At 47.8% G+C, this 8,410-nt stretch overlaps 2 protein-coding genes across 3 annotated transcripts; one reads left to right on the top strand and one right to left on the bottom strand.

The window, feature by feature from the left end:
- Nucleotides 1-435: 435 nt before the first annotated feature.
- LOC120708186 (S-adenosylmethionine decarboxylase proenzyme-like) lies at nt 436-3,397 on the bottom strand. Its single transcript, XM_039993318.1, has 3 exons — nt 3,148-3,397; nt 2,198-2,350; nt 436-2,103 (listed from the first exon to the last, which is right to left on the bottom strand). Exon 3 carries the CDS (start codon nt 1,926-1,928, stop codon nt 735-737), a length of 1,194 nt encoding a protein of 397 aa, XP_039849252.1. The 5' UTR covers nt 1,929-2,103; nt 2,198-2,350; nt 3,148-3,397; the 3' UTR covers nt 436-734.
- A 497-nt stretch (nt 3,398-3,894) lies between these two features.
- Nucleotides 3,895-7,219, top strand: LOC120708161 (cytochrome c oxidase subunit 6b-3-like). 2 transcript variants are annotated; one of them, XM_039993294.1, is made up of 4 exons: nt 3,895-4,184; nt 5,260-5,348; nt 5,464-5,545; nt 6,912-7,219. In XM_039993294.1, exons 1-4 carry the CDS (start codon nt 3,972-3,974, stop codon nt 6,963-6,965), a joined length of 438 nt encoding a protein of 145 aa, XP_039849228.1. In that variant the 5' UTR covers nt 3,895-3,971; the 3' UTR covers nt 6,966-7,219. The 2 variants fall into 2 exon arrangements, with proteins under 2 accessions (XP_039849228.1, XP_039849220.1); XM_039993286.1 differs by lacking the exon at nt 6,912-7,219 and adding an exon at nt 6,275-6,698 and having other exon boundaries at nt 5,464-5,597.
- The last annotated feature ends 1,191 nt before the right edge of the window (nt 7,220-8,410 follow it).

The raw sequence follows: 8,410 nt of genomic DNA, 5'->3' as shown, positions 1-8,410 counted from the left end.
TTCTTGGTTGGCATCAGAATTTCTGGCGTAATCCAGGCAACTTCGCCGGACCAGTTGCCGGTTGCCCCCGATCTCCAGCAACCGCGATAAGTGGCCATCTCAATCAAGGATCGGATTCTAGCAAGCCAGTGGCTACGCGATCAGATGCCAACGTCCCATTGTCCCAGCCACCTCCAGCGGCCACGGCTGAGTTCGATCCCAAGATGTCGTCAGGCAGCCGTAACACGCGCAGGCATCCATTACACGGCACGAAAGAAGAAATATGCGAGTGTTGATATGCCCATTTGAGTCGGCCATTAACATACAAGCGCGTGCAAGTGCAAATCTCAGAAAAAAAAAATCAAGTGTCAAGTCCAGTCAAATTTAGTATCTTTATTTTCATGATTAATGAGGTAAAACACTGTATACCCAATAACGAAAGTTTCATAAAGGGACTGGAGCAATCACATAAAAACACTTCATTCAGATTGTCATCAAACAGAGACTTTATTTCGATTCATACAGTTCCATACACAAAACAGGTACATCGGCTCATTGTGGCAGACAAAGCTAGCCACCTAGAGCCATTTTATTCAGAATAAGCATGCGCTTTCGCAGCACAATATTACGCAGGCTATGAAGCATAAATAATCTGGCTTGGCTGCTTCACAAGATAACCAAGGGCAGCAACTATAAATCATAATAGAGTTAACTCGCAGGACTTCTATTCGGTCTTCAGCATAGCAAAATCAGCATCAGCACTTCATCTTCTTTACCTCCCTTTCCTCAGTCTCATCATCCACAGCATCCACCTCCCAGCACAAAGGAGTGTCGAGCTCACCACTCTCAGCACTGTTCCCAGCAAAGCCATGCAGGACAGACTTCGGCGATCCAGTGGTGGCTTCATCAGTAGCAGTGAAGCTCTGATAAATGAGCAAGCCACCAGCAGGCAGCTCCTGCTCAACCATGTTGCTGCAAGCATAGGATTCGGCATTCAGCTTCTTCCCCCAGGACTTCGCATTGTCACGCCCACCAGAGATGGTCACGGCAACAGAGAACTCAGACGGGCTGAAGCACCGCAGCACCCTCTTAACCAGATCGCCATAAGCAAAGGAGGACGGGTTCAAGCCCATGACCTCGTAGCTTGCATAGCTGAAGCCATCCTCGGGGGTCACATGGATGGTCGAGAAAGCAGGGCCATGGATGGCGTTCATGGAGTAGCCGCAGGGCTCAAAGTCAAAGTCACAGATCTCCATCTCCGGGATGATGTCCGAGATACCAGAAAGCTTGGTCATCTCCTTAGCACGGGAGGTGTGGCCATCTGCGGAGGTCTTGAAGAAGACGGAAGCTTTCTTCTTGTCCAGCCCAGTCATGCACATCTCCAGAGTAACAACAGGCTCCTCAGCATGCTCAGTGGCATAGTAGATGTGCCACTTCTGCCCAGGCTTTGCAGGATCTCCAATCACATAAGCATTGCCACCGGACTTGAGACCGCCAAAGTAGCGGTTCAGGAGGGCAACTTCATCAGCAAAGTTCTTGTGTGGGGATGGCTGTGCATCAGGGAATATGAATGTCCCACGTGAGTATTTAACAGCAGCAAGCGGCAGTGAGAGCTCCTCAGCAAGCTCAAGAATCCTCGGAATGGCAAGCAGAAGCTTGGTAGTCCCGCAGGTCTTGATCACAACCTTGTAGGGGTACACAAACAGGCTTGACTCAGATAAGACATAAGAGTCAAAGTCCTCGTTTGAGAGCTCAGACACTATGGTGCACCGTGCAAGGTCAAGGACAGAGTCAATCTGGGCACGCGGGAGAGCACGCAGTCCCCTTCCATTGGGATCAGCGAAGACAGATGCCTCAGAGAAGCTGATCTCAAGGCGCTTCTCATATCCCTCAAACCCAATTGCAGAGACCGGGGGAGGGGCAGCAGCAGCACCTTGCAGGACTGCCATTGTTCCAGAGCAAGATGACAGACAACCAAGGAAGACAGGAGGCAGTTTCTTGAAATCTGGTCACCAGAAAGCAGCTAGCCAGAGAGATTTAGGAAGATCAAAATGAAATTGCAGGTGGTTTCTAAGCTACTAGGATGGATCGACGAGATGGCTATCAGGATGGCTTCCTCGTGCACTGCAAGAGATGAGATAATTGACAATGTAAGCACCAAATCATGAACAAGAGTGGCAAGTATAGACAAAAGGAAGGCAGATAACCCAGTACATACGTTCGAGTAAGCAGCGGAAAACTTCTTGATGCCGCCTGCAGGGCGGAGGTCCTCAATGCTGTAGCCGAGGGGAGCTTCGTACATCAGGGAGGAACGACTACTGCTAGACTTCTTTTTGCCACCCTTGGACTCCATTAGCACAACAAATTTTCACTGCAGAGGAGAACCAAATAGCTGATGAGAAACTGCAGAGATATGTATATGTAATAGATAAGGGATAGCAAGCAATGAACAATTTCACTGATTCCTTTGATGAATATACTCCGTGATCATATTCTACTTATAGTTCAAAATTATCCACATCCTGGGAATTTAGTAGCATACCAGAACATATTTGCTACTCACAAAATTGATTTCGAATTTGAATTCAGATAATCTAAAACCTAGACATAATTCGAACAGGTGTAATCTCTTTGTTTCCAATATGGCCTATTATTTCCGAACTGCTGTAAAAACAACCTTCTTGAGCGGCAATTTGTATTGCTCTCCTTCGCAATCAATCAGGTGGGGATAAATTTTCCCCTCCGTTTTTCAGACAAAAAATTAAAATATATATAGAGAGAGAGAGCCAAAATCTACCCAAATTTCTGAGCCGAACAGAGACTTTGATATCGCCGCATGCATGGGATCAAAAAACCAGAACCCCATGTCTAAAGCCTAGATGCCAGAGAGCTATCCGAAAATTAAACGCGGCGATATTATCCCGCGAATGATTCAGACAAATTGATGATCCTAACTTCGCAGCAAAGAAAGATATCGAAAAAAATATATAATCCCCATCATCTATCTAATTCTTCGTCACAAGGTGAATAAAAATTTCCTAACCTATCAACAAATACAGAAGGAAGAGGGTTCCTCAGAGAACCCAGCAGGATCAAAGAACAGATCAACCGAACAGCATATAATAACAGATCGAAAAGCAGGAACAGACGAGGGGAAAAGATCCTTACAATCCCCCGAAGGCCCGAAACCTCGCTGCAACCAGCGGCCTGGACAATCAGAAATCCCGATCCGGTGGGTGGGGAACCGGGCGGGGGGGGGGGGGATCCTCTTCTCCTCCCTCCTAGAAAGCAGGCAGAGGCAGGCAGGCTTCTCGGTTTCTCTCGCACCGAAAAGATGGGGGGCAGCAGCGAAAGCAAGGGATCGATTCCTAGCCAGCAAACGCGGTGGGCCTGTGTGAGATGAGAACGGAGGAGACGGGCCTGGCCGGGTATTTATAGCTGCCCCCACCCGATCCGGGTGGCGTGGGGGAGGCGGCACCTGGTCCACTGGACCGCTGGCCCCGGGGGGTGGGGGGCGAGACGATTCGGCGCGGCACCGGCCGCGGAAGCGGTGGACCGCGCCTACGCAGTGCCGATCGCCTCGCCGGCTTTTTCGTTCCGGGCTGGCTGCCACCACGAGAGGCTGACACCCGGGCCCCACGCGGCTCCGCGTCTCGCTTCGCCTCTGCGTTGCCCGCGCGGGTGTGTGTGTGGGTGGGGGGGGGGTGCCATGCCATGCCAGGTGGGGTTGTTGGGGCCGCCCGTCTCGCCCCTCCCGGACGAAACGAACGCCGACGTGGGGGCGAGGCAGCGACTGGTGGCTTCGGCTCGGCCGCGCAAGCTGGACGGTGGCGAGACGTGCGCGCGCACCGTGATGCCGCCACGTCCTTATCCTTTCGCCTCTGCGCCCGCCGCCGCCGCCCAAGGTCAAAAAGGGACGACTGGATTCCGCTTTCCTGTTGAAAGCGGCTTTTGTTTTCTTGCTCTACTCGTGCGGTCGTGCCTGGTGCCAGATGGGCCGCGACATTTTCGGCTGCACCTGGTGGGCTCGGTCGCGTCTCTTCTCTCCTTCGGTTCCGCCCGGCTCGCAGAAGCCATCGAGGTTGACCCGACCGAAAGCCAAGTGGTGCCACCGCCTGACCTCCCCCCTCCCTCCACCGCGCGACGACGACGGGAACCCGCCGCCATCTCCAGCCCCAGCCCCCCTCCGCGCCACGATGGCCGAGGTGAGATCGCGATTCCTTTCGGCCCCCTTCCGCTCCAATCCGCCGGATCTCGTTTCGCCTGGTCCGATCCGAAGCAAGCTCCGCGTGCCCGCCGTTAGGTCGCCGCCGGTAGGCTCCCGTGATCCGCTCGGACGAATGGGTAGTGGCGACGCGTGGGCGGGGAATCGTAGGATCGTGCGGGATCGATGGTGATGGCTTCTGATCCCCCTGACCGGTTCGGAGATGCGAGGCTGCATCTCCTCGTCCGCGGTCACAGATTCAGCGGGTGTCTGGGTAGGTTTGACGACGCATTCCGGGGGGTTCATCGAGAGATTTTGCACTAGTGGCCTGGATTCAGAGTGTCGGTTACGTATTTAGGGCTTTCTTCAATTTTGAAACACTGATACTATGTCAAAACATTTCATCGACATCAGAGCTGGATCAGTGGAAGGGAACAAATGAGCTTAGGTAAATAAGAAAAGTAGAGGAAAGTCAATGTTTAATTTGCATCGGGTTTCTGACATCAGAGCTGTACAAGCACGGTCATCAATTTGGTACATTTCAGAATGAAATAATGATATTTCCAATCTTTACGTCATCCTTGGCCTAGCACTGTTGCCGAAAGATGGTATTACAGCCGTGCTATATGTATTCTCTAATATGCATGTGTTTTCTTTTCTAAACTGCGTTTTGTCACTGCCTTGCTGGCTTCCACAATATGTTACTCTACAATTTTTTTTGTTGTTGTGGTCTATTGATGACTGTAATTTATAATAGTTTGGTCTCCACATAATTGTTGCTGAATTACCCATTTCATCATTTTGCATCTACAGGCTTTCCTGCACACTTCACATTGATGAAAAACTAATCTTTCCTATGCTGCCATGCTTCATGAAAAGTCCAGTTTATGTTTTCGAGATAATCTGACATTCGGACATTTCAGTTTTCTTATGCAAATAGGCTGATATTGTCAATCTTAACTTTCATCATGTTTCTTTGCTTTTTTACCCTTTCATTTTATTCCAGCCTCCATAGAAGTGTTTTCTGTGTTGTTCAGTGTCTGTCACAAGTTTATTCATTTTCTTTTACATGCCAGATTGAGATAAAAACAGCACCTGCGGACTTCCGTTTCCCTACGACAAACCAGACAAGGCATTGTTTTACTCGCTACGTTGAGTACCACAGGTATAATCATATACTCAGCAACTTTTATAGATTGTCAGCATTTTATTCTTTAACTTTCTAGGCAGTACACGATCATATTTTTGTTACTAGTTCATCCAGCTTTCATGGAATTCAGGTGTGTGAACGCCAAAGGGGACGATGCTGGTGACTGTGACAAATTCGCCAAGTACTACAGGTCCCTTTGCCCTGGAGAATGGGTGAGTGCATTCTCCTTTGCAGCTTCCATTGTTAACTACTCTCCTGGGGAATGTATCCTTTTGAGTAAAGAACATACAGATGATAAATTGGGTTTGACACCACAATTTTTTTTCTGTTTTTTGGGCCTGAAAATCATGAAATTATCATCATGCTTCAGTGGATGTATTGCTATGCCATTTGTGATTTATCTAGCTACATCAAAGTCCTTGCCTTTGAATAATATTTTGTTCAATAATAAATCTTCATTCAGCTATGTAACCTGAGTTAAGAGTTGCCTTAGTTCAGTATCCTGACTCAGCCAGTGGTCTGTTGTGAACCGACTCTTCTTGTGATGGCTTTTCAATAACATTCTCGCTCCTGCCTTCTCAGTGACTGTAACCTTTAGTTGTCAATTAGTAGGCCGTACATATGGCCGCTGATGTGCTTGCGCATGCAGATAGTGGCATGTGCTTGCAAATTTGCACATCACAAGTATGAGCTTGCACATTTACCCTCACTTGCTTTGTTTTCAAATGAATATCATGAGATGTTCTCACATTTACCTTGACTTGTTTTAAAATCAAATTCACATCAAGAGGAGGTGTTACACATTTATCTCATCCCCATTATAAGATGCATGCAAGAACTCATTATGTCCCTTCTTTGATGATAAACAGTTGCTGTTTGTACACAAATGGTTCTTTTCTGTATTTTGAAGGATTCTTACTTTGCTTCCTTGAATCAAGTAGACGATGGACATTGGAATGATAAAAGCGAATTAGTTATTGTTGGTGCCTCAATGGAATGTCATTATAGCATAACATGTGCTGTTTCTTGATGACGGAGGATGAAAGTATCTGTGCCAGCTAAACAACATTTTACCTCAAAATTAGTTTAGGAAGGATAGTATTTACTTAATTACTTCACCTTCTTGTACTGAAGCTTTTATGTAATATTCGTCAGAGAGTTACTATTGTTTTTGTTACTGCTGGTCAATCCTTCAATTGGCACATCAGATATGTTATAGTTACCTTTCAGAAGATAGCATAGATTTGAGTTCTCCATAGATTTGCCCCCACACTTAGGCCATACTGAAGCATTCATACTTTGTCCATGTTGGAAGCCAGTTTATATGATACTATATACATACTGAATATCAGAATGTTTTAAACACACCGTATTGTCTCTGATCAAGCGTTTACCATTAATTTTCCTAGTGTTCCTTCTACCTTCCAGCCCAATAATGCAACCCATAATATCTTCTTGTGCTTGCTTATTAACACTATTACGTTGTCATAACACTATATTACGTTGTCATTTGTCAATTAGAACTGTCATGTTTGCTTTCTTTGAAATCATCACCCAGCTGACTGTTTGCTGAAACAGGTTGAGAAATGGAACGAGCAGAGGGAGAACGGGACCTTTCCAGGACCTCTTTGAATCTACTGCCTGAGACCTGCCCGGACTAGTCAACACGTTGGCCAGTCGCACTGTTCCATTCTGAATTTCTGCTTTCAGAATCGTCAATGCCTTTGTCCTTGCTCTTCAACCAGTCTCTACAAAACTGTTAGTGATGCTCTCCTTATGCCGTTCTAATAATTGGCTACAGTGGCCTCACATGCTGCCTTGTGCTGTGTGGACCTCATTTTATTCGCGTATAAACCTCTGAATTGGAACTTGCATTCTTTCGTGCCTGCGACTGTACCGCACTGTACTGCGCCGTTTGTGTCTTCAATATGCTGGAATTGAGTTCAAAAAAAAAATGCTGGAATTGTAGTAGTGGCTGGGAATCAGGGTAGGACAATGATTACATACTGCCTATGAATGTGAGTGTACGGTGTACCTTTCCCGGGGTAAGATTTTGAAATGAAAGTTTTTTTTCTTTTACCTTCTGAAGTCCTTTTTTTTTGGGGGGGGGGGGGTGCTGGGGTTAGTGGGTGTGTGGGGCGCATTGGCAGGAAAGTGTAGGAGTAGCCCATGTCAATGAGAATTTTAGTTTAGGCAGTTCTTGCCTCGGGTAGTAACCAGTTTTCGTCTAGACTAGACTAGATAGTAAATGTTCCTATATGTTAGTATATCGGTAGCAGTAGCGGTGGTTTCAAAATAAAAACACTGAACGGTAGCCTCTTCCTCTTTACATTACCCTTTGAATTGAAAGCTGTTGAATTTAGAAGCTCAGTGTAGGCCCTGTACATTGCAACTGGACTCCAAAGTTTAAGTGGTCTTTCAAGTTGACGGTAGCTGCTATTTGCCACCCGGTTTTTGTGATTGTCCTGATTGTTCAGCTGTGCCGTGCTGGGCTTACGGAGGAACGCTATTCCAACGCTGCGCCCTGTAAACCGCAGGCGAGCACAGGAAACCTAATTTGACCGAGGGGTGAAGCGCCAGACTCGCCCTGTTCGCCTCCTCGCTTGCTGCCGAGCTGCATTTACTGGCCACAGATGCTCCGGTGTCCGGTTGTTTCAAAATCCATGCGATCCGCTGCCCGTCGCTTGAGAACCGTGTATGATACCGACACCTCCGTTGCCACTGGCTGATACAGTCCGGGCAGCAACGGAGCTGTTGGTGAACAGTCCAACGCGCTGTCTTTGTTCCTCCTCTCACCTTGCTCCGCTCGTCCAGATTGCACACAACTAAAAGAAAAGAAAAAAAAGGAAACACCAAGTTCTTTTCATCTGCAAACGATGCACAGTGGAGCTGTCACGTAGGGAACGCTTGGCTGACTGTTCCTGCATTTACCCCTGACTGCCGTTCTTGGCGACTCGACGTGAAGGCTCGCTCAGGCGCTGCTGCCGGCCGGGGTGTGGGTTCAGCCTCAGCGAGCGTGCACAGTCACGCGTACAGAATGCCCGGCCTCGACTCGCCTCAATCATCCCTTCTGCCCA

Source organism: Panicum virgatum, chromosome 1K (genome assembly GCF_016808335.1).
Source record: "Panicum virgatum strain AP13 chromosome 1K, P.virgatum_v5, whole genome shotgun sequence".
Classification (NCBI taxonomy): domain Eukaryota; kingdom Viridiplantae; phylum Streptophyta; class Magnoliopsida; order Poales; family Poaceae; genus Panicum; species Panicum virgatum.
The sequence above is the reverse complement of the archived record's forward strand: the minus strand, read 5'-3'. Positions and strand labels throughout refer to the sequence as shown.